The sequence below is a fragment of the Ornithodoros turicata genome, chromosome 2 (genome assembly GCF_037126465.1).
Source record: "Ornithodoros turicata isolate Travis chromosome 2, ASM3712646v1, whole genome shotgun sequence".
In the NCBI taxonomy this organism is placed as follows: Eukaryota; Metazoa; Arthropoda; class Arachnida; order Ixodida; family Argasidae; genus Ornithodoros; species Ornithodoros turicata.
In genome coordinates this window covers 45,304,046-45,328,272 of record NC_088202.1, presented here as the reverse complement: position 1 = coordinate 45,328,272, position 24,227 = coordinate 45,304,046, and the positions used below count along the sequence as shown (strand labels likewise).

Below are 24,227 nucleotides of genomic sequence, written 5' to 3'. Positions count from 1 at the left end.
GGCGTTGTTACTGTACCGAAAGTGGCCCTACAGAAGCAAAGTCTAGTTTACGATACCAGTAAAATGACGAATGTGGTGCACCGAATCTAGTGTTATGTGACTAATGGTATCGCGTGCTCAGATGGCGAGACATTACATGTTAGCCAAACACTACCATACTTTGTTTTTCCTTAACTCCATGGAGGGGTGGGGGGGTGGCGAAGGTATGGTGAGCCTGCTCGGAAGTGACGGCGCGGTGCACCAAGGGGAGGGGAAAGATGATGGTGGTGGCAGGAGAGGGAGGCATGCGCAGTCCCTGTTGCATTGGGTTCCGGGTGGGCCGGAAGAGGTACCCGAAAACATACAGGGAAAACATAAAAGTCACAGAAAACATAAAGCATCTCTCAGTAGCCTTCAGTAGGACGCTCTACACTCTTAGAAAAAAGTGGGGAGCAGTTGCACCTTTTAGGAGGTAATAGTTGTCGCATATGTTGTGCCTAAAAGGTTGCAAAGTTCTACCTGCTACCTACCAATGATAGGGTTACCGTTTTTCGGACCCTTTTTTCTTAGTGTGCATCTACCACGGTAGCCGCGATGGTGATTGGCGATAGTACCCCTACCTAGCCTAGGAAAACAGTTCAGTAATCTAGGCAAGATTAACGACCAGTTAGTGTTAATGAAACGCGTTTAAGTTAAGGGCACGTGAAACTTTCGATGTAACAAGTTTATTGTGAGATGCTGCACGGTGAGTTTCATCGTCAGGGGCGATACTCTACTCCATTGCTGGTGATGATGTGGGGAATGCAATAAGGAGCCCCTTCACAAGAAGAGTCGAAGTCCTATGGTATCCAAAAGGGTCAAAAGAGCTTTGAGGACAGAGCGTTGGTGGACTGGATTGGCCAGGGACCAAGCAATTTTGAGAAAGACAGAGAGAGAAGGGGGGGGGGGTTGACGGTCCAGCTGATCAAGAGACTCGGAGAAATCGTTGCAATCGCGTTGCAATCACAAACTTTGTTTTCACAGCTTGCTGCGCAGTTTACTACTGATCACTTAAAACTACACTGGAGCACAAGCATGCGTGGTGCCGCTTCTATTAAATGTGGTACGTGTAGCCTCGAGTTTATGGCGAAGCAGACCAATGAAGTCACAGACTAGCATCCAGAATACGCTGGAAATTTAGTGACAGCGAATATATGTCGTGTATCCGATACGCGAGAATTAAACACATACCTTTAAACGGTTTTATAGTGAACGCATTCCATTTAAAAAAGTAAAAGTAAGTAAGTAAGTAAAGTAACAGTAACAGCTCAACGGGTTCGTTCTCGCTCTGGTAGACGAGGAAGACAGATGGCGGAAGTGGCTTGGACGCGAAATAATCATCTCTCCGATATCCTTCGCGCATGCAGCAGGATAGGAAAAGTATCGTCACTTCAGCTAGGTCCTGAAACTGGAACTTTATCCAGCCATGACGTTCCCGAAGTACGCCCATAGTGTTCTGCAGAAGAGTTCAACAACAACAACAATATTGATGAATGGATGATGATGATGATGTGGGACGTTTCCCTGCGTTGAGTGCAGGACCCTACCCCATTCCAAAAAGGTTCACATGAAAGGATGACGAGGGAAGGAAATCTCTACAGTTCGTGAAGGAGACCGGTGGCAATCAGAAAGGAAAGAAAAGCACCAAGTGCACGGCACTAATGTCCAGGGTTACTCCATGGGCCGAGAACTTTGCAGATGTTGAATGGCCTCTGATCCAGCATTTCAAGTTGACATTTAAAGGCCCGTCGCTCGCGTACGTACTGGCTGCAGTCTTCTAGAATGTGTCGGATTGTTGCCAGGAAACCACAAGTTGTACACAACGCCGTGTTGCTGTGGCCCAGCCTATACCGGAGTGCAGGGGTGAATGCGACGCGAAGTCGTAAACGACGCACGAGAGACATAAAGAGGCGAGGGAAACCGCCTGGCATTTCAAATAAAAGCGTTGGGTCAACAGCATACAGAAGCGATCACCGGGTGATGTCATGACACCATTCCTGATGGGCCCAAGGCGACGTCAACGCGGACAAGAGGAAGCGCGTATCCCCATTCGAAAGTATGATGGGTACTGCTGAGCGGCGATGGTGAGCCGCAGCAGCTGCCCGATCCGCTACTTCATTGCCTCTTATTCCAATGTGGCTAGGGACCCATTGGAGGGTGAGCCGGCGGCCCCTGTCTTCTAAAACCTTGAGCGTCGTCAGGATGTTCACTACCACCGGAGCCAAGGAGCCACGGATGCCCATGTTGTCTATGCACTGCAGCGCTGCCCGCGAATCTGTGTAAACCACCCAGAGGCGGGGGTGGTAATCCAAAATAGACTTTAGGAATAGCAGGATGGCATACAACTCCGCAGAGGTGGCCGAGGTGCGGTGCGATAGGCGGAACCCGCGTGAAATTGACTCCTCTGGAATTACAAATGCCGCAGATGAGCTGCCAGTAGTGGGGGAACCATCCGTATATACCGTGTCAGCTTCCTAGCAAAACTGGACAACCGAACACACTATTCGATACAAGCCATGAGTCGCTGGCAAAACGCCAGGTACGTGAACGCCAACAAACGCCAACAAAACGCCTGGTACGCCAAACGTGGTAAGTTAGAGTTAACTTCCAACAATAGTAACTCAGTTACAGTTACTCTTTTTGAAATGTAACTGGTTACAGCTACAGGTACCACCGTTAAAGTAACTTAGTTACTTCACAGTTATCTTCTAAGAAGGGTAAGCCGAATAAAGTGTAACTTTCAAAAACTTAATTTTTGTGTTCTAGCATAGCTAGTTCTGTTATAAACAAAGGGAAGGATAATGAAGCAGAATAAGGAAGGAAGAAGGACCTAACGAGCCGTTAATCAGGGCTAGCGATTGTGCCCACAACGTATTGTCGCTAAGGTCACCCGTTTCGTTAGATCGTATCGGCTCGTTAAATCGAAAGCATAATGCGATGCCCCCTGGAGAGTGTCCTCATTCTTGCTTGACGCCACCATAACAATTTGAGGCTGACATTTTAGTAACCAACAAATAAGCGAATATCACGCCCATAATAAAATTAAACGTGCTCCTTCCTCACAATGCACACTACCAAATTTTTACTGAAATTTTCGTTTTGATGTAAAGTTGCGGAGATCATGCGCGGCCGCACATGAAACAAGAACAAAGCGCATTCCACTTTCTGCCCCACGGTCGTTCTGCGCATCGCCGCAAGTAGCTCCTCGCTAACGTCGTTGCTTGTGACATGCTCGGTACCCCACCGCTTTCTTAAACTCTCTCTATTGGACTTCATCGTGTCCTCCCAATCTGCCGAATCCCAACTCGCCGAATGCATTGAAGGCCCGGAGACAGTCGTAATCCCTTGACCTCCAAATGTGCTGGTTCGACTGGCCGAATGACTGACATGTCCCTTCCCAATTCGCCGAATTTACCTTACCACCGTGACTTAGTGGCTAATGCCATCGCCTTCCACATCGAAATTGGTGAGGTGACCCGACTGCGCTGTCTGGATGTTTTCTCTGGGTTCTCCTCAGATGTTGGTAAGGTTTCCTATGAAGGTGGCCCAGGGCACACTGTCCTCCCAGCAGGGCCGGTGAGAGAAATTACAGACACCGGGGATGAAAGACTACGGAGTCCTGCCCGGGCCCCCTCCTGACGTCTCCTCGTGTTTGCAACTGTCGGGCATTGGGTCGGGCAGGCCCATGAAGAGGCCCGGGGCTCCATTCCCCCACCCCTCTCGCCGGTCCTACCTCCCAGTGTAACTTGTCTTCCGCCGCACCAGCAGGCAGAACGCTATGTAACTAACACGCCGTCAATCAACCAATTCGATTGTTCGTGGGACGTTCTGTCCCTCCTACGTTCATCTCTCATGGGGCTTTCTATTGCCTTGATATGCATTACGCTTTCGCTGGAATTGGTTAATAAGCGATTACAGAGGGCTTCAAAATCATCCTCATAGCCAGCCACAACGTTACTACGATAGGACCTCTCACGATAGTGACGCAGAGCTTACGGCTTCTAGGTTCAGGAGCGGAAATAAAATAACTTTAAAATATTTAAATGAAAAGCACAGAAAATTTAACGGACTGAAATGTCTCGAAGAGATATTTCTCTTACTTTAAATGAACAAATTACTAAACAGCAAACATATTATTAATGAAATGTCGAGAAAACATGCGAGCTGTTGGCAAGGATTAAATACGAAAACCCCCCGAGACCAGGGTACATAGAAAGACCACACACAAGAGAAGTTTGATCCAGAAATGTCCCCCTTTTGTTACTCTGGCCATGGATAACTTTATCGTCTTCCTATTAAAATCTTCAGCTGTGGCATTATCTGCATGTGCTGCTACGTTCCCTATATAGTCGGAGGTTTTCGTCATAAATATTGCTAATGATATTGCGATTCGATGGGTGTCCTCTTTCAACATCATTTCTAGTTCTCCAGCCACTGTTCACTAAGGGATTCAATGATTCTCCCACGTTTCCTATCTACAGGTCATTTTCCACCATACCCAACTCGCCGAAAAGCTCCTATGTCATTTCCCAACTTGCCGAAAGGGCTTGACCTTTCCCCTCAAAGATAATCCGCTGAACTGCATTCGGCGAACTGGGATTCGGCAGATTGGGCTGTGACCGGACTTCATCCCTGTCGAGGCCTGCAGTACCCCAAACAAAAGGTTCCCCGTATTTTTACCCCCGTATCTGCCCATTAGCTCGACTTTCCCTAATGGAACGCACTATGACGTTGTTAAGCTGCCGCAAACTTCTCAATTAGCGCCGGAGTCCCTTTCTTTTCTGTTAACGTTAGTGATGTGCAAACTCAATGACCACGTATGCGTCATCTATTTCAAAGTAGTGCTTGTGACACGGTTGTCTGAAATCAGCACCCTGTGGTTCATCTGATCTCAAATTTCCAGGTGTTGCGAGACCATTTGTTTTGAGTAAGAAACACGCGCAGCATATGGCCTTTCTTTAAATACAATATTGGAACAGCATTTCTGAGGGCAACCAAGGAAATATGGACCGCAGAACTGTAGTGACAGGCTATTCCAGACAACCGTGTCGCAAGCAGTACATTCCGAGGCCCTCATGGCCCTTCCATCGCAGAGAAGAGACAGTAATTCATTTAGCGAATCCCGCAGGCTGGTTGTCCTAAGCCTTTGTACTCCATTACAAAAAGATCCCTTGACCACAGTTTCTCTTTCGGCTTTCCTTGAGGCTACAGAGCACGCTTTATTACGGACAGCGGGAACCACTAATCCATTGCAGGAGACCATGCCGCCAAGCATTGCACAAGTCGAGCGCGCGGAAGAAACGCAAGAAAAATCGAACTGCCAACATCAAAGCACGACCCACGATCTCACGGATCATAACTGCTGCGAGATAGGCTACGGTGACACATGGGATTATTATCCCTATGTCTCGGTCACGGCGCTTTAATCAAAACACGCATACACGATTCTCAGGTTCTCCCATTTGCCATTGGCTAGAGGTATTCCATCCAGTAGGGATTGGTTCTGTTAGCTATCTTTGCGACATACGTATAGAAACATGTTAGTTTTGTGGCTCACCTAATCATTTTCGTGGGCAAAAGGCTACTTTAGGAACGCAACAGAAGACATGGCACAGACACAGGGAAAAGTGATATCCATAAAGAAAACAGCCTGAGCTGGGATAGCAAAGACAAAAAAAGAAAAAAGAAAGAAGCTGGCGTGTATATCAGCTCAACGAGCTTTCGTCCGTGCCGTTAAAAACCTGTGTAGTTGGGCAGCTAAAAGCGGAAGGACAAGTCCACACGCTTTGGTATGCTGCCATACCAACCAACGTAAGTGCGGTGCGAACCGAAAGTTATTCTTTTTTGTGGAGCTACAACCACAAAGCCACTACATTCGGTTCGCACTGAAAGATAAAGAGGATGACTATCACTCGACGCATCATCCTCTTCCATCGACCAGTCTGTTGCGTTCTGTTACGTTGCATGTCAAATGTTCCAACGCGCTCTTCGTGTGAATTGTAAGATAGGTGGTGATGGTGGTAGTGATTCCCCTGGGGGAATGTGCGTCCTGGACCGACTTCTAAGGGAACTGTGCCGACTGTGCCATAGTCCCCCCCTCAGCGTCGTGGACGCCACTCAGATATTAGTGTTTTGCCGACACGGGGAACTAAATGATCAATGCTCTCTCTCTCTCTCTTTTTTCTTTTTTTTTTGCGTAGTGAAGAAATATAGGAAGGTATGAAGAACACAGTAATCTTTTTGCTTCCTTTCAGCGTGCAAAAGGGGTATTTTTGTACACGTACATTTTTTCTATTTTATTCTGCAGGCTCAACTGAATGTGACCGTGCTCAGAAAGATTGTTTCTAATACACCGGTTTCAAACAAGTTGTTATAAATGGAATGGACACCCTTGAAATAGCGTTTTCTGCAGAATCTGCCCTGTTCGATATAGAATAAATATTTTAAGTAAATAAATAAATGTTGTTTCTTGTAGAATGCATCATTCAGAACATTTGGAGGGGTGTATTACACAGCATACTTCCGTATGGTGTGAAACTCACACCACAAAGGTGTGTGCCCTAGGGAGAAACATCTACATCCGAAACATATATATATATACAGTTATGAAGGAATGAAAGGCAAACAACGAAGGGGGGGGGGTAGGGGAAGTAAAAAACGTGGCGATTTATTACAATTTGAACTAACAGAAAGATATCTAGGGTTATAGTCAACGTTGCGGCGGAAGCTCCGCCTTCTTCAGGACTAAGAGATTAGAAGGGTGTCTTGAAGCTTTTGTACATGTGTAGCATGACGTCACAGTATAGGTACGCGCCACCTGGCGGTCGTTAGGGTCAAGCTCGGTAATGTTGTTGTGTCAAGTCCAGGCGTGAGGTCATCGTCCTTGGGGTCGGAATGGTGTCAGGAGTCCCGCTGAAAAGAAAAAAAAGGAAGCAGAACCTTATCCAAGCAGTTAGAGTTCGTATTGTTGTCAATATACCCTGGTCTTCGTTAATGCCAGACTGGAATTTGTAGATAAGGAAAGATTTTCGTTGTCCTCGTGATCGATCGGAACCAAAGTTTGATTGAAGAGGAAAAATTGAAACTTCGTTAATTGAATGGCCCGGTTGGCTGAAATGGCGTGAAACTGGAAGATTTGTTTTTTTTTTTTTTGTCACGTCTGATCGGTGGTTATTGAATCTAACTCGAAAAGACGTTTTCGTCTGGCCTACGTACTGTGCTTGGCAGGCGTTACACTGAATTAAGTGGACAACGAAAAGTTGCAATCTAGATCTCCGTTGATTTTGACGGAAAGTTGGAGTGTGTGCTCTTAACGCATTGAGCCGTTTGCATTAGTTTGCAAATCTGACATCTACGACTGTTGCATGAATGGCAGCCAGTTGGTGAATTCTTTGGTTCTGTTACTCTAGAGCGAAGTAAGCTATCTTGTAAGTTGCGTGCACGTCTGTAAGTGACACGTGGTGGATCGGAGAAAATTTCCTTAGTGCGTGCGGACTGGAGTAGGATGCTATGATGGCGATTCAGTATATGGTTAATATTTGCGATGTTACCAGCGAATGTTACAGTTAAGTTTACGGTATCATTTTTTGACTTGTTTTTTCGTTTGTGGAATACGCTTTGGCGAAAGAGTTTCCGAGCCTTGTTCAAGGCGTCTTGGACTAGGTTGGGCGGAAATTGACGGTCTACAAATGTTTGTTTTAGTTGGTTAAGATTCCTTCCCAGGTCATCATCGTTTGAGCAAATTTTCCTGTGTCGCAGAGCCTGGATGTAGGGGATAGCCAGTTTTGTGTGTCGTGGGTAGCAACTGTTGAATGACGAATACTGCTGAGAATCCGTGGGCTTACGATAAAGATCAGTAGTTAGAACACCATCAGTTATTTTAACTTGCACATCCAGGAAGTTAACTCTGGTTGCTGAGTAGGAATGGGTGGACTCTATAGAGGGATACCGCTTCCTTTTTTTTCTTTTCAACCGGACTCCTGACACCCTTCCGACCCCACGGACGATGACCTCACGCCTAGACTTGACACAACAACATTACCGAGCTTGACCCTAACGACCGCCAGGTGGCGCGAACCCCGACTGTGACGTCATGCTACACATGTACAAAAGCTTCAAGACACCCTTCTAATCTTAGTCCTGAAGAAGGCGGAGCTTCCACCGTAACGTTGACGATACCCCTAAATATCTTTCTATTAATTTAAATTGTAATAAATCGCCCCGTTGTTTACTCCCCCCCCCCCCTTCGTTGTTTGCCTTTCATTCCTTCACTCTGAAGGAATGAAAGGCCAGAAAGGAAGTTCAGAAGGCCACGAAGTAAATACAGTTTGAAGGCTTCACAACTGTACTTACTTCGTGGCCTTCTAAACTTTCATTCTCTCTCTCTCTCTCTCTCTCTATATATATATATATATATATATATATATATATGGAGAAGAATAACCTATATATATATATATATTATTCCGTGTTAACGCCGCCAAGCAACGCGAAAGATAAAGAAATATCTTACTGTGAAAGCAGGCGTATACCGGTTTATATCGACGGAGGACGAGCTCACCCAACGTACAGCATGGCAGTAAAAATTAGTGAAGGCATTAAGGGCATTGAAACAGACAGGAAGGCGAGAGAATTTTCGGCTTGGGATGGAGGCACACTTCCAAAAGGGTGCCAGAGGGTAAATGACTCTGCAATGTCCCCTTACTGGCCATCGGAAAGGCCACCCTACTGAACAGCCCACAGAACTGACAGCAGTGGAATGACTATTTTAATGTAATAGAGCTGCAAGTGAAGGAGGGAGTCTAAGCTGACTACCATCTAACCTTCACCCATTGCGGCTCATCGGAGTGTTATGTTTAAGAAAAGTGACATTTCCATTACGGTAACAGAGCTTGTAATGCTGCCTGAACGTGATGCTCTAGAATGTGAAAAAAAAAAGAAAAAAAAAGCTTTATCTTACAACGTTATAATTAGGGTTCGGGGTCTTCTGAGTTAATTTCTTGGCATATTCGGAAGGGCGTTTTCTCGACTTTATTGCTACGCGAGAGTTCGGAGATTTTCGTGTTTATTTTGTTACACCTGGTTTAATAATCGGTATTCGCAGAAAAAGCGACGGCTGCGATACGACATACTCACAAAAAAGCGTGAGAAGCTGCCTTGCAGACAACTACGTCAGTGTCACGATGACCTGACGACGTGAACACCTCGAAATTCGCATATCCCTTGACGTAGTCGCAAAGGAACCTTCGCTTGCGTCTTCGTGTCCACATTGCAAGAACTCGCTGTCCTTTAATAAAAGAAGACAATGTTTATATAATTCTGCACTCCCTTGTCTACTTTGAGGAGAAGGGGAAGAATGATCCACAGAAAAAGGAGAACTCTTGGCATGGACTTTTTCGAAGTAGACCTGAGAAATTGCCTGAATGTCCTCAACATGCCTCCATGTCAAGTATAGAGTCACTAAATAGGATAGTAGTGGCGGTGAAAGGACTTGCCGTTATCGATCTCAGAGAGGTCGGTCTCACTAAATAGTGTATCCTGTTCAGTGACTCCAATCACTCGAATGTCAAGGTGTGTCTAGGCAAGGACGGAGTTAACCTGCATTACACAGCTGCACAGTTCATTTGGATCAAGGGAGTTGGTAGCCCACGATACGCGGCAATCTTGAAAGGAAACTCCGTCAACCGGTCATCAGGGCATGGCTTTCCTTGCCGAGCTCCCGGTTAGTCGAAACCCCCCAAAACCGAAGCCTTTCGGATCAATTGAATGACTTTACATTTTACGAGAGTATGTTTTTCGTCTTTTTTTTTAATATAAATTCGAAAACCCAGAATCCTAATTATAATATGCCTAAGGCATTAGAGCCAATAAGGCATATGATGCATATACATGTACGCCTCATGCAACATTTGGAACCCAAAACCTTTTCCTCTGTTTCTTTTCAATAAACATATCCCTCCCCCCTCAAAACTTCCATGTTATTCATAATAAACATATCCCCTCCCCCCAATGTTGCGTGCGCTCGCAATATAAAGCAGTTGCTTAATGCCAGTTGCCGAACGACCACGGCTTGTTCTGTCACCCCACGCGTCTTCATCTTTTGGCGTTTCAGCTTGACAGGTCCCTTAGTATGGCGGGCTACCATGCATACCCTTAGCAATAGCAGATCCTACCATAGTCATCAAGTTTGAGGAGCTCCATTTTCAGGAAATGGAGTTGCGTATGACAGACTGTACGTGCGTAACTCAGAATGTATTTTTGTTACATATATTTTGACATTTCTCGGCGCAGCATCTTCTTCAAGGTGCGTTAGTATGTAATTTCGGGTTTACACTTCTGCCAACTCTTTCCTTCCCGCCGAATCCTTTTGCTTCTAATTATTTTTATTTTTCTCTAGGCTTTATCTCGATACGGCGAGCAAATTTATTTTTATGAGAGATGTCTCACTTGAACATACTCGGAAAAACGAAGGCTACGCACACCTGGGATGAGTGTAGCGCGCGACACTCATCAGCAGTGCAACGCTATCACGTACCGTGTGCGTTATTATAGGGAGCATGTCCTACGCGCTAAATTTGAACTGTGAATAATATAATCAATATAATATAATGTATGCAAATGTCGGAGAAATGTTCCTGCGCACAGCGTTTTGCGCACTATACGCTCGGCATCGCAATCTGTGTCGCGCCGTCATGAACCATCCATATCCCCTCCATAAACCTAAAGAAATGCCTTCAACTTCGACAACCGTAAGTACGTTGTCTAGCACTGAGGACATTCCTTTCTTCATGCATGCGTATCTGAAAAATTACACACGAAAAAGAATTGTAGTTCTTCATAATCAGCACTTCAAATTCATATTCGTTGAGGAGACGGGGCCTTTTGCATTCATGAATGCAAACGTGGGGGAACTAGCAAGCACTTTTACTACAATTTTTTAGAAACAGAGTTCAAAGTTTCTCCTAAGTCAAAGTGTTTAAAAATACCCTAATCTTCTTGGTGAAAAGTGTCTTCTTCCTTATTTCTATTTCATCATATTGGATCCCGCAGGTAGAAATGTCTGGCAGCTGCGATTCATACTTCAATTTTCTGTTATTTCGTTTCGTTTTGTCCTCTGAGCGTAATTGTTCTTCTCGTACAGGAAGACGAAGTACAAGCTGGTCATCTTGTTTCGTCCAAGCAGACAAGTAATCGAAGTACCTTATTCCGCTCTATACTAAAACGTATCGGAAGGAAAACCGACTGGGGCATATCTGCACGTTTCTTTTTGTACTTTTCTGCATGAATTAACGTTTCTGAGATTGCTTATGTGGGTGACAGTCAAGAAATTTCATGTAATGCTCTAGCGTTACGGGTTGGGGTAGAGAGAAAATTTATTATCATTATAAATTAGGATTATAATTAATTACGCTAATAAATTACTTTAGATTAATTAACGAAGTAAAATTAAATTTCAGTCTAACAAACTCTGTAACGTGATTTTTAACATTGTAAGGCTTCGCCTCAAGCCATATAATTGTTTAGGGAAAACGGACCACATTTATGCGTGTCACTACCATATTTCGCGCCAATACCGGAAAAGTGTCACGTCTCATTAGCTGTAAAAAATATTTAATTAAAAAAATATTATTAACAATGCACGTAGCGCGCAGTCTTCAACATTCATTCGGAGACTTCAGTTCGCAGACTACTTGTGCCCCTCTGTGTCACGAAAGAAGCCCAATAAAGAAACAGAATACCTCTCTATAGCGGTTTCGCGAAGTGTTCACAGAACAGCAGACACGACAGTGGCGACGACTCCCTCGACGTGCGGGAGAGGGCGCTGAGGCAAGCAGAGCGGGCAGAGCTGGTCCCGCGCGAGCGGCAAATGGGGAAAGCCACACAGTCGACGGCTAGCGCTCTTCGGATCAACGTTTGAGCTGTGTGGGTAGCATCGTTGCCCGCGAAACTTGAGGGAACCTTCACGCATCTCTCCTGTGGGAGCGCAGTGTATTGTGTTAACGGTGTCTGAAGGAGTTGCCTGCGCCGCGTGACGAATGTACAACTAACGGGTGCGTGGCATCATGTGTTTGTGTTTCACCTAGTGTGTGGTCAAAAAGTGATCAAAGAGGGACCAGCGCCCGGACCAGAAAGCGTGCATGTTGGTGCAACGGGAGATCCGGCAGCAATCTTGGGTGACGAAAGCCGCGCTCACAGGATAACGGTCCAGCTCTCAACATGTGCAGGCCGGGCGCTCCGTCACTCATGTGGTTCTTTGCAGTAGTGTGCGTCACCTCCTGTCAAACGGCATTGGCTTTTGAGGAAGAACCTCAAACAGGTAAGAATATGAGCTGTTGCAGCTTCTGCACACTCTTATACATACCTATTTTACTTGGCGCTGTTCATCTGCGTGTGAAATGTACGATTGAACGTTAGGTTACACAGCAAGCTGAAAGAACCACTGCCACCTCCTAGAGCTCCATGCTTGAAGCAACCCCACATGAAGCGAGCTTAAGTCTTACGATTAAACAATTGTGCACACGCATTTTTAGGCTTCTTTACGTCTGTCTTATGCGATGCAGCGGTACAGAGATTATTAAAATGACGTCAGTCGCAACAGATCTTGGCAGGCCAGTTCGGAGCATTTACATTTGGAAAGAATGACACTTTCCCATGCAGCGTACTAAAAAGTGTTAAACGTGTTAATGTAACTTAGTTACACTTAGTTATGGAGCTTTGGCTTTGGGCAACGTGCAATGAGCAACTAGGTTTGGATGGCGAATGCCCATCATTCGTTTTTACCGTTGCATCACATGGATCACCTTTTGGAGATCACCGGTAGATGATTCCCGCCTCCATCCTATACTTGCCATCATAAAAAAAAGATATATAAAAATAAATAAAAAGAATAATAATAATAAATGAAGCTATTTGGTACTACAAGATTTGATTCATTTTCTTTTTGGCCTCTGTCTCAGCAAATGGAGGTGCAGCTACTGGATGCTGGCGGAAGGGTCTCTTAAAGTTCTTATGTGTGTGGTAGGAAAATTTAATACGGCGTGGAACGGTCAGGACATGGTCAACACCTCGAGAACAATATTTACAATCTATGAGCTATGAGGGGCGATATATGCATTGCTACGCTTCATGAAACGAGAGGTGAGATATGCGCTATTTACACTCGATGGAGCATGAGACGAGTGATGGGATATGAAAGAGAGGTATTGTTCATGGTAAAGTTCTTATTGCGATTGACACGCCGCTGCTCATGCGATGGTCGTCTGTATCACCGCACAGACGGCACATGTCGCGCCCACCAGTTCCTGCAACACGGTCAAATACTGAAATGCGCTTTACCCGCACTTTCCTTTGGTTGGTAACATACTTTGGACGGTCCACAGAAGCAGCAAAACTCGATTTATCGACGAATGCTGATTAAATAAGGAGCTCGCTTTACATATGCCGTTAGGGCATAGCACGATGCATTTCAATTAAACATCCGATGTTTCCTCAGTATATACACCAATCGATAAGTCTCCCATTTTCGACGATCACATTAATGTGTCCTTTTCTTATTTTTTTGTACCGGTATGATATGGCATCACGCTCACAGACGGTTGAAAATCACTGTCTCACGCATGGCATTTCCGATACGGTCTTCAAGTTTCCAGGACGTGCGCAATTTACGTCTGTCTCCATGTTGTGCGGACGTGTGGGAAGCATGAGCGAATCAGTCGGGTGCCTTATATCAGTCCCTCTATATTTCATATCATTTACTGCGCGTTCAAGACAACAGCGACAGTTTGCTTTGGAAGTAGGCCTGGTAGTTTGGACCTGGTGTAGTTTCACGTGTGCCTGAAGAAAATTTTTGAGAGGGCGAAGTACGCAGAGCAATCCAAGCCAATGCATCATGTGATCTTACTCTGGTCTCACTTACTCTCCATCACCCGTTGGCTTACGGCTAGAAGGGTTGTTACAGACAGAGTGGTCGTGGTCAAAGGTAAAGAAATATTTTGATGTGCGTCATGTATGCTATTATTTGGAATATATGTAATATACAGTGCCATGTGCATCATATCGCATTCCCTTTGTGGCCCTGACTGTATATAAATAAATAAATATGCACTGCACGCCGCTATCAGCACGCGTGAATTTTTTTTCTTTCTTTCTTTATTAAAATACGCAACGGTGCTTATAAGTTCATTGTATGCAAGGAACGAAAGTACAACCCGTGCACGCGAGGAGGGCTTTCAGCCGAACCTCACACTTGTGAGTTCATTTTCCAGCTGAGAGCGCTACGTAGTAAGGATTTCATATCTTGGTGCTTCGCCGCACAACTTCACAGCAGTGCGGCGAAGTCCATGCTACGTTGTATGGGACTGTGCAATTATTCGAATATTTCGTATGACGAGGCGAATCATTGTGCACTCTATTCTAATTCCGAATCGAGTCCGAAATTCTATACTCGAATTTAGGATCGCAGCGAGTTGTCGACCGTAGCGAATATTCTTTTTTTTTTCGTGTTAGCGCCGCGGGGCAACTGTGGCTATGAGCGGCGTACAGATGTGGACAGATAGAGAGAGGACAGCAGGAATGAGTGGGGACAGGAGGGGGGGGGTTAGTATGCGTCTTGGACATTCGTCTCGAAAAACTTCGCAAAACCCAGGGAAAACCTCAGACAGCACAGTCGGTGTTAGGATTCGAACCCACCACCTCCCAGTGTTCAGCACCACCTTAGTTGTCTATCACGTATTTATGTATACGTATGCGTATGTTTACGTATGCTGTGTTGTTCGTATTAATGCAACATGTATCTATGCGTTCAGTTGTGTAACTACTCACTCCGTATTTGCTTAGGATATCTACGGTTCGCTTTGGTCTTATAATATGTTAATTATATATTATAATAATTATAATGATATATTATATAATTAGATATATTTTATTCACACAGCTCGACTATGTACAGTCATGGAGCGCATATACCTAGAGTATGGCGTAAGTCCCAACGGAAATAAACTTAATAAACTTTCATATAGCCCCCCCCCCCCAAGGGGAATGAAGAGTTATTTTCCAATGATTATTAGATGAGTGTACGCCGTTATTCACATCTTGATGCGTTGATAAAACAAAACGTATATGCATGCACAACGAAAAAAAGTACCCGCTGAATGAATTCCAGAGCAGAGCCTCGCCTGGTATTGCTGACCCCGGAGTGTTTTTGTTCTGCTCCGGCCTTTAGTTCACTTCGTCCCACTATTATTTCGTACGGCGAGTTACAGAGGTGTCATGACTAGCTGCTTGCGGGAGGGGTGGTTAACGGAGAAAAAGAACACAGGGGTATGGTTAACCACACTAGAGACTTCCGTTGTACGTGCAACATTGCAACACCGCGTGGAGGGGGGGGGGTATGTTTATTTCAAAAAAAAGGGAAAGGAAAGGTTAGCCAGGCAAAGAGCTGGCTTGCTATTCCAAAAAAGGAAAAGGGGAAAAAGATAAACGAAGAAGAAAGACACACTAGAACAACGTCACATGCATGATCAGCTCATGACATCCTGCACAAATGCAAACATGTCGTGTGAAAACCTGCTGTGCTTGATCTATTGCTTTTCTGGTCTCCATTAGATGATGTCCAGCAGGCGGAGACAGACTTGATAACTGAAAATCGGCTACAGTCAAAACACTGCGCAGCATTTTGTGGTGTACACGCGTTCTATGGTGCAATAAACCCTCTAAGCATAGTGGATGTCAAAATAGTTCATGTCAAATGTGATAATGTTACTCCCAGTGCTTGCTTTAGAACAGACTTGCTTTAAAACATCGCACGGCGCAAAAAGCGAGGCATGCCCTTTGGCTTCCCTGATGGTATGGTATCGCAGTTGCTGCGGTGAAACAGCTCATCCCATCGGCACTCATGTAGCTGTTCCCTGTTGGACCTATCTTTGGCGCGAAATGTTTGCGTTAGAAATACTGCCTGTACGACATACTTGAACTACACTAAGAACGGAAAATTACTTCACAATACGTGAAGTAAGAAGGGCAAAACAGTATCTTACAGTCGCCTGCTCTTCACAGTGTCTCTCTACGGCGAGCTTCACTTTGCCCGGTACGACGTCTGCTGGGGTGAGGTCATGAAAACAGTCAACGTCCTTATCGTGGACCTGAACAACAACAACAATAGATAAATTAATGATAATGAATGGGGAAATTCGCCACACGTCGACCTGAAAATGAAAACGCTCGTGTCACAAACGCAGTTTCATGAATGTGACAGTCAACGAGAACTGCCGCACAATTTTAGAAAACCGTTTATTATGACAAGAAGAGAGGACATCCGAGCAGGGCAACGATCTCACTGTTTAATGATGCAAGATGGCGCGATTAGAAAAACCAAACGAGGTCACGAGACCCGGGCCATGGAGCCTGTAAATATGTAACGACATATTTCTTCACACTCCCCGCCACGACCAAAGTGGCGACAGGCCATCGGAGGCTTCGGAACCACGTCTCCCGGACCACACGTTTTGTTCAGAGTACCTGTTCTGTCCTTTGGACTTGATGGGAGAGATGCCAGCGGGTTTGAAACCGGCGGGCAGGACTCCGTCTGTGAAGATCCTTCGTGTGTTCCCGCGACACTGTCAGGATCGGACGGTTCCGGTATCACCATGCTGCCGTATAGTCTACGAAGAGACTGTACAGGTCCTCCCTTGAAGTGCGCATGTCTCTACGGAAATTGTTGATAATCATCTCGCCTTTCGCCGACGTCTGTTCATACGCTTGTGGGGGAATGTTTTCCGAATGTGACTGTATACTGTTGCAATGATTTCTTCTGCGTACTGCGTAGGCCATAGAGCCCGTGAATACGTAACGACATCTTTCTTCACACCGTTTTCACAATGTGAACGCACTTGTGAGCGTCCAACAACCTAATTCTCCTGATTGAAAACGTCAACACGAAGTCTCACGCACTTACAAGTATTCTTTGTTCGGAGAGGTCCACGTACTGGCCGTTAAACCCGATACATTACTCCCGGTTCACAGGTTATCGTTTGGTAAACGTGGTTATGACTGTGGTGTTGTGACGGTAATGGTGGTTGTGGTTCGTAACGGTGGTGAGTTGTGGCACACATCAAGTGTTCCTTGGAAAGAAATCGCACAGAAGTATACCACACACACAAACCACAAACTGCTCACACGAACAGTTCGCCGAGCTTGGTTTCTCTGAATCACAGCGTCGCCCACTGTTTCGGTGTCGCTTCGTTCAACTCATCAGTGATTTATCCAAACCCCCCTAACACCCCCGCCCCCAAATCTGAAGGAGACCCTCCTAAGCTTGTGTGACATTGCACAATATTTCACCAACAGCATATAAATACATCCCCTTGCGAAGCCCAACCCCCCCCCCCCCCCAAAGGACGAAATTCTTTGTAAACCAGTGGTTCTCATCTAAACTTGTTGCTTGTGCATGTAAACGGAAATAAAAACCCAAGGTGCTACATGTATATGCTAACAAATAAGCAAAAGTTCCGCACCGTCCGACGATGCACGCAGACACGGGACTCCGCCATACTGGAAAGAGAACCATCGGCGCTATGGGGGTGTACTTTTACACTAAAGTGTATTTTCATACCTCCGCGACAGGGTGCTGAACATGACTAATCCTTCATTATTACACCCTACGCACACTTCGAGCAGGGGTGTAAACGCCTTTCATACACTTAGCTAAACTGTCTGATTGGAAAAAAGGAGAAAATTCCTTTCGCACACCTTTTCGATTCCTTTTTTTTCTAACACTGTACATCTACCAAAGGGCATTTCCGAACAGGCAGATATTAGAGAGTTTTAGCCGAGGTTCCGAAAACATTGCCTGATTCCGTTGAAGTGGGTGACGTCACGTTGCTGATATTTCGTTTGATAGCTTCCTTTATCGTGTCGTTTTCGCAAAGGGGCTCCGATCTACTAAAACTGCCCATTGCCACCACGTCATAAACGGTACTCAGGGGGAGTCAGAGATGACGCCGCCTTCGGAGTAGCACATCCAACAGCTATTTAGGAACGCTGCAATATCGGTTCCCACGACACAGCAAGAACAACGAGGCCACGAAATGGCCACACAGCCGTGACATAGCTTGCGTTTCATTTCTTGGTTCCATGAAGCACTAATGCATTCTTAGGGATGGGGGATGGGTTTGAACTCATAATTTTTCTGGTCCTGTGTGGCAGGGCTTCCATTGAATGAACAATGAAAAAGTTATTTCGCTGTTACGAGCGGTGTGGCGGTTGCGAAATCTCGAATTGGATTTCAATTCAGATTTAAATCCACTTGAAAGATGTGCCAATGTGATCTGGTTGCGAAATCTCGAATTTGATTTCAATCCGGATTTATATCCACGTGAAAGACGTATCAACGTGATCTGGATCCGTTTGCCGACCAATGAATGGGTAAATTTGGACTGAGTCAGGTTCCTTTTTTCTTTTTCTGTTTTTGCGGAGGAATTTGGGTTCGGATTTAATCGTTGTTCCAGAGAGGGGTTTGGATTGCTATTGAATCACATTTCCACGGGGGATTTGAATTTGGTTTGAATAGTTTTTCTACGGAAGGACTTCAAGGATTTGAATTGAACCACTTTTTACCACATTGAACTACATCTGCGCGGATTCGATCCTTGTCATGAACTACACTGTTCTACTGAAAGTCCGTGGTACGCCCCTCATCACTTTCACTCTTTTCTTTCATTTCGTTTTCAATACTCAATCCCAATGGACAACTATGTCTACGACTGATGTCCAGCTGGGTGACGGACGGCGACGTTCTGCGGGTAATACTCGTACATATGGGCTCGAATAAAGGTGCACTACACTGTTAAAACAGAAATGCACCCCATAACACACTGCAAGAAAAAAAATAGAGTAAACCCAACTCTTATGCACTAGAAGGCCATCGCGAGTTCAAGGTTGGGGCCCAGTGGAAAAAGCGTGGCTTTCCCGTAACATGAGCAAAAATGGTCATTGGAGTAGATCTACAGGTAAGGTGTGTCAGCTTAGTGGGCGACATGCTGCACGTGCCGCACGGTAGGATGGCGGATAATTTCGACCACCTGGGGTCCTTTTGACGTGCGACGGCAATCTCCGACACACGGTGCTGGAAGCAATGTTTACCCAGGCAGCACAAGCCGTCGGCTCACAGTCGGGCCGTGGCCGGGAGCGACCCGATTTTGTCGGCCCCCGACGTCGGACCATACGTCGCTTTGCAACACCGGGCCACTAAAGGCTTGCAGTCGGGATGCGACGAACTCAGGGTAGTACCCCAACGGCTTCCCGACGAGCACTCGATATTCTGTTTCCCCTCTGCCGCCTGGTATTTTTACCCATATATGTACATATTAGAATATATTTAATCACGGCATGTTTTACAGTGAAAAGTTTTATTGGTGACACTGTAACAGTCAAAATAGGCGTGAACTTGCAAAAAAGAAAAGTACCCTGTCTATGAAGCCTAGTCCTACATACAGTAGCATTTTGTCATCTATAAAACACAGGGCACAAGCAAACCTTGAAGTGGGAAAAATCACCTTGGGCTTGCGTGAAACGAGGCAGACAGGAGTTCAGCGTTACACCATACGCAGCTTGCTTGTGTGCCCACTTTTCCTTTCTTCAAGCAAGTATCACGGTGAGATAGGGGGGGGGGGGGGGGGGGTGGATATGTTTATTGAGAAAAAAAAAACAAGGAAAGGTTAGTCAGGCAAAGGCCGACTTGCTATTCCTTTCGTAAAGAGGAACGGAAAAGGAAAGGGGACGAAAAGATAGGAAGAAAACGAAAAAAGGAAAGAAGGCGGCAAGAAAGGAAACGAAAAAAACGGTGAGATAGGTTCATAGGGTTGTGACCGAAGTGTAGGCTGGATTCTGAAAGAGGAAGATGAATGGCACACATTATTCAATACAGATGGCGAAAGTGATTTGATAAAGCAGAAAATGGGGATGTGAGTTACGACGAATACGTACATTGTAAAAAGACTTGCCGTTGTGAGGATTGCATGACAAGATCTGCTAGAAAATCTTGACCATCATCTCGGGAACAAAGGCTCTGAGGCAGAAATGTTGTGGTGTCCTGGAGTTGGAGTTGGACGGACCTCTTCATCGATACTCTGCATCAGGACATTGATTTCTTCTCCCACGCCCTGGTACAGTGGGTATACTCGCACACACTGGTACAGTGGTGCCCCAGTGTGAGACTCTGAACTTAAAAAAAAAAGAAAAAAAAACACCATAGCGATCGGCATCGTATCGCGCGGACGGATCTATGCAGAGTAATTTATTCACTAACGAACTTCTTGTTTTCTCTAAGTTATTTCGCATAACCACGAGGACTTACCTCGAGCTGAACATGTAGGCAGCTGATGATGATGATGGTGATGATTAAGATGATGCCAGTTTTCTAGGCACGCACGGGTTGGAAGCACAACTGCAGGACGCAGTCAACCTGAAGAAATTGTTATACATTTCGTCAAAATTCGCCATTTTTCTCCATATTTTTCTTCTTTATAATCAGCCAATCAATTAAATACACTATACATGTGCTTCCACACTGTACTGAACCAAATTTCCTTCAAAATGTAGCCCATCACCCGAAAAGCAACGCAAAAAGCATAATGGAGCACTAAAACCGAAACTACGTGACACTGCACTGCTAAGCTTTGAGATGTCTTCTAGAGCGCTGTCATGCATATTGAAAAGCATTTACGTGTAACGTTTATCAATGCGAGGGGTAGCATAGAAAAAAATAACACTCACCTGGTGATGAATCGCCTCAAAAATGTAAAAGTTGTTGAAAATTTCGGTGGCACGACAGCAATTTGCTACTCACAACGAGGAAGCCAACGGCGTCTCCGAACCTGCAAATACGACCGACTGATCGAGCCACATCATTGGCCAGATTCGAAACTGTGGGTTACGTGATTGCTACAGTCGGTGCATAAGTAATAAACAACATCTTGACCAGAGAAATCCGTTGCCGCGCCTGGGCCATGTGACAGATTATCGGGAAGTGATCGGAGCAGCATCGGTGTGCGATCTATTCTTGGTCACATGACCGTCAGTCGGGAAATAGTCGGGGAACTATCCTATGTTCTCTTCCTCTCTACCTCCTCCTCCTCTCCTACACGACTGGAAACTAGTTTTGCAATACAGCCCGCTCAGAAGACGTCCCCATTCTATTCCCATTCTTTCCCCGACGGCCTGTGCTGCCTGGGTACCTTCCCCACATTGCTACCGTCCACTGCCGGAATTGAACCCGCGATCTTGACCTCAGCCAGCCAATATGTTTCTGAGCTACCGAGAACGGTCACATGAGCAAAGCGTCACAAAAACCCGTCCGCTTTATTTTTGACAAATCAGTAGCAAGAACAATACCATTGAGAAAGATTATTGTCATGGATAGCGTTATGTGGGGAAGTTCTGTCTTCAAGAGTGCCGTATACAGCTATTTCCATTTGTCTTTCGTGACCCTAAAGAAGAGCAGGGCAGTACATAAACCGGGAATAATGACACCGATGCACATGATCTTGCAAGCTGAAGTGAGAATACGAAACACGTCCGAGGGCCATGTGTGCATTGCGTATGTGGACCGACTCGTCGTGACGTTACGCAAAAAAACAGTTGAAACTTTTTTTTACTGCAATTCTTCAGCGACTAGGCACAACCGGGATATTCGTTGCCTAATTTCCCCGACCCCCATATACACTCTTAAAAATAGAACGTCACCGCATAGCTCGCTCCTAGCCAACCATCATCCTGAATGACATCGTTCTCTCCCCTGATTTGTTGAAAACGGGAGGCGTACGCCTCCTTTTTTTTTTTTTTTTACACTTACATCTCCCGTTATCAGGGGAGAGAACGATCTCATTGGGGGGGATGGTGATACGGAAAAGAGCCAGAGCAACCGAAGATCGCACCAACCAACGAGGTTACATTTAACATCGTTCGAAATCCGCCTCGTCTGTCAGGCTGTCCACCAGGAGTAACCACGCAAAATATTTTCGCTCTCCGGAGCGTTATAGCTGTGTAATCGAATTTACAAAAAACGGTCGGAGAAAGCAGTCGCGGATGGGAGAAACAATAGACGTAGTCAAGGCTCCGTGTCTTGTTTCTTTGTTTTTTCTGGGCAGTCCACACACTGCTTATACATACTTGAGCTGTGCCGCTGTACGTCACTGGTCACGTGAGGGGAGTAGCATACGTCACGACGTCCTCTCGTTCTGCGATGCGCTCTTTTCACGAGGAAAAGGATTTTTCAAAGGTGCGCGGAACAGCTAGATGGCCCACGCTAGCTCTGTAGGTCATCTACGCTCATCGTTCTTTCGTGGGAACTCATTTTATTCGTTGGAGAACACTCTACAGCGAAAAACGAAAAGAGAGAGAGAGAGAGAGAGAAGAATTTGGGGTCACCTCAATGCTTCTTTAATCCAAGAGAATTAGAACATACCCGAGCACGTGTTACACGCTCTAAGGTCCAAATCTCCCGTTCCCTCGTCGTTCATTATTTACATAATATTTATTTATTTATTGTATGTACGTCAAAGGCCCGCACAGCGGGTACAACATGACGGAGTGCAGCATAGCAGAACAATAGAGACAAATGAACATAAGAGAAAGTCAGGCATGTGATACATGCCATTAATATGGCTGCTAAGAGTGTGCTGCGCGATGAAGTTCTGCTGCGGCTGAGGGAAATTCGAGACCACGAAAAAAGGAATATCAACGACCGACATCTGCTCAACATGAAGAGCTATCGGTTCAAGCATGACCGTCTGCTGATGTGTAAAGTCTATATAGCATTTATGAATTTGTGAAACAGCGAACATTTACCTTGGTCAGAGTTCGCGGGCATAGGCCAATCAGCACGCATGCAAGTCAAGGAGACAACGCGAACCACCTTTCCTTATCTTTTGGGTACTTAGGTTACCGCATTCCCAATCACAATTACTAAAATCGTCTACTGCCATGGTTTGAACAGCTTTGGTATACGCGTATACCCTTAAAACAGATAGCGGTGGTGCTGGTTGTGGTGGCGAGACCGGAACAGAACTTCACCACATAGCACGCTGAATGCCAACGGCTGATACCGTTGTCACTTTTGATTTGTGTAAAGCACTGGGCGTATGCCCTTTTGTGACAATTAACATAACTGCGTAAGTGTCACAAGAAGGCGTTCGCCTCCCGTTTATATAAAAAAATAAATTGAGAGAGCGATGTCATTCAGGATGGAGGTTGCCTATAGGAGTGCGGCATGCTGTGAAGTTGTTTGTTTGTATGGGACTATGGAGAGGTTAACCGTGACCGGGCTCGGCTAACCTCTTCGTAATCATACTCCTTTTAACCATGTTTGCAGTGCTAACCTTCCGCCATCCGCGACCTGACGCTATATGCGAGACGTTACTTTTGCTACATATCTTCGAAAGTGGAAAGAACAGCGAACTAACATAGAGCTTACCACGGTGTCTTCAGCCGTGCTTCTCCCATGCGTGTTAACAGATGGTCAAATAGAGGGCGTACCATGCGCGGCACTAATGGACTGCTGCGAAACATCTGCTCATTTCGGTATGGTGATGGAGCCGTTTCGGTCAATCATCAATGGTGCGTACACAACTTCGTCCGTTCGTCCCAGGTTTTAGCTTCCGTGTGTTGGGCTTCACCAGGGCTTGCACATCACGCTGCCAGCAGACAGTATACAGGGTGTTGCACCTAACGTGTCATAAAATTCTATTTAAAATCTACTTGTCGCTTACGTTATGGGGTGAACGCTATTCATCTCAGGGAAGATTTTGCCATTACGTCTGAGCACTTATCAAATTTAAGGCGGACTCACTTCTTAAGAAAGTCTACGGGGAATTTTTGTTCGCAGGGTTCCCGCAAACCTCGCTAAATTTCTACACGAAGCAAGTACAGGAGTGTTCTCCTCGTGTTTATCTAGGGAATGGCACATTTTTGCAGGCCTGACGCGATTCACTGATTTTTGGCGAATGAAAGTTTCTCAAATTTTCGATACATGGAAGTGTATGCGAGAACACAATCGCTTCTCTCGGCCGGCCCGCCCGTGATATTTGTGCCAAAATGATGTCATTCCCTAGAGTAGCAGACTGGGAATTGATTGCAATCAACAAATTCGACAAGCTTGCTGCAGTTTTCCAGATCGCTGCGAATGAAAATGATGGCTTTGTCGTTTGCTACATGTT

General features: G+C 45.5%; 1 protein-coding gene across 1 annotated transcript in view; it reads left to right on the top strand.

Annotated features, from left to right (window-relative positions):
- The first annotated feature begins 11,918 nt into the window (after positions 1-11,918).
- Positions 11,919-24,227, top strand: part of LOC135385347 (hemicentin-2-like) — a 527,311-nt gene continuing 515,002 nt past the window's right edge. The window contains exon 1 of the mRNA XM_064614626.1: positions 11,919-12,334. Within this exon, the coding sequence (XP_064470696.1) occupies positions 12,235-12,334 (100 nt within the window). The 5' untranslated portion in view covers positions 11,919-12,234. The remainder of the gene's footprint in view (positions 12,335-24,227) is intronic.